This window comes from Colobus angolensis, unplaced genomic scaffold (genome assembly GCF_000951035.1).
Source record: "Colobus angolensis palliatus isolate OR3802 unplaced genomic scaffold, Cang.pa_1.0 Scaffold19, whole genome shotgun sequence".
NCBI classification, from domain to species: Eukaryota; Metazoa; Chordata; class Mammalia; order Primates; family Cercopithecidae; genus Colobus; species Colobus angolensis.
This window is the reverse complement of record NW_012115043.1, coordinates 4,886,503-4,887,977: the sequence shown is the minus strand read 5'-3', so window position 1 is coordinate 4,887,977 and position 1,475 is coordinate 4,886,503. Positions and strand designations below refer to the sequence as shown.

At 40.4% G+C, this 1,475-nt stretch overlaps 1 protein-coding gene across 1 annotated transcript in view; it reads right to left on the bottom strand.

The window, feature by feature from the left end:
* The window catches only part of TIPIN (TIMELESS interacting protein), a 54,417-nt gene that overhangs the window by 3,764 nt on the left and 49,178 nt on the right, over nt 1–1,475 (bottom strand). The window contains 1 exon segment of the mRNA XM_011940370.1: nt 968–1,174. Within this exon segment, the coding sequence (XP_011795760.1) occupies nt 968–1,174 (207 nt within the window).

The following is a 1,475-nucleotide window of genomic DNA, read 5'->3' as shown; positions in this document are numbered from 1 at the left end:
TTTTTTTTTTTTTTTGAGATGAAGTTTTGCTCTTGTCGCCCAGGCTGGAGTGTAATGGGTTGATCTCAGCTCACTGCAACCTCCACCTCCTGGATTCATGCAATTCTCCTGCCTCAGCCTCCCAAGTGACTGGGATTACAGGTACATACCACCATGCACAGTTAATTTTTGTATTTTTAGTAGAGACGGGGTTTCACCATGTTGGCCAGGCTGGTCTTGAACTCCTGACCTTGGGTGATCTGACCACCTTGGCCTCCTAAAGTGCTGGGATTACAGGCGTGAGCCACCGCACCTGGCCTTTTTTTTCTTTATGTATTATTATAATTATTGTCCTAAAGGTAATAGTATATGACACATGCTTTAAGGAGTCAGGGAAGAATAAGTTTATCAAGAATTTAAAATCAATTTTAAGTGATTAAAATATTTTTTTCTTTTCAAGAGTCTCACTCAGTCACCCAGGCTGGAGTGCAGTGGCACGATCTTGGCTCACTGCAATCTCCACCTTCTTGATTCAAGTGATTCTTGTACCTCAGCCTCCGGAGTAGCTGGGATTACTGGTGTGCACCACCACGCCTGGCTAATTTTTATAATTTTAGTAGAGATGGGGTTTCACCATGTTGGCCAGGCTGGTCTCGAACTCCTGACCTCAGGTGATCTACCCACCTTGGCCTCCCAAAGTGCTGAGATTACAGGCATGAGCCACTGCGCCTGGCCAGGTTATTAAAATAAATTTTTAAGAGGTACTCAGCTATCTAGAAAACCATCCTGAATTCATTTATTCTTTGAGAAACACATACATTCTCTCCCTCCTCTCTCACACACACAGTCTCTAAAATATACATAAACTTAATATCACACTTTTCCACTCCTACAAGTATTTTATTTTGGGGGCTAGCAGAGATGTTAAAATATCTAACATGTCCTTGATATATTAATGGTAGCACATAAAATTTGGCATAAAATTTACCATTTTCTAGGGACTGACTATTACTCAGCAGCTTTGCCTGCCTTCTTTCCAAGGCCAGTTGTTTATTTCTCTCAATTCTTTGTTGTTGCTCTTCTGTTAGGCTTCTACTTGACTCAGAAGTAAATATCTCACTTTCAGATGAGTTTGTTAGAAAGGGATCTAATTCAGTAGCAGTTACATCATGTTCATTATTTTCCGCAACTTCATCTGCAATAGAAAAGAAATAGTACATCTGCAGTGTTAGAGTAGTTAGAGAAGGGCTTCTCATTGAAAAAGGATTTAAAGTGGCAGGGAGCCAGACCTGAAGAAACAATTTGTGAGGTATAAGAATGTTGTGAATACATGCTTGATTCAATTAAATAAGAAATATTTATAATTCAGTTTAAAGAGACATGTTAAGTCAAATGAAAATACAATTTAAAATATGCATGAAGGCCGGGCACAGTGGCTCACACCTGTAATCCCAGCACTTTGGTAGGCCAAGGCGGGCGGATCACGAGGTCAGGAG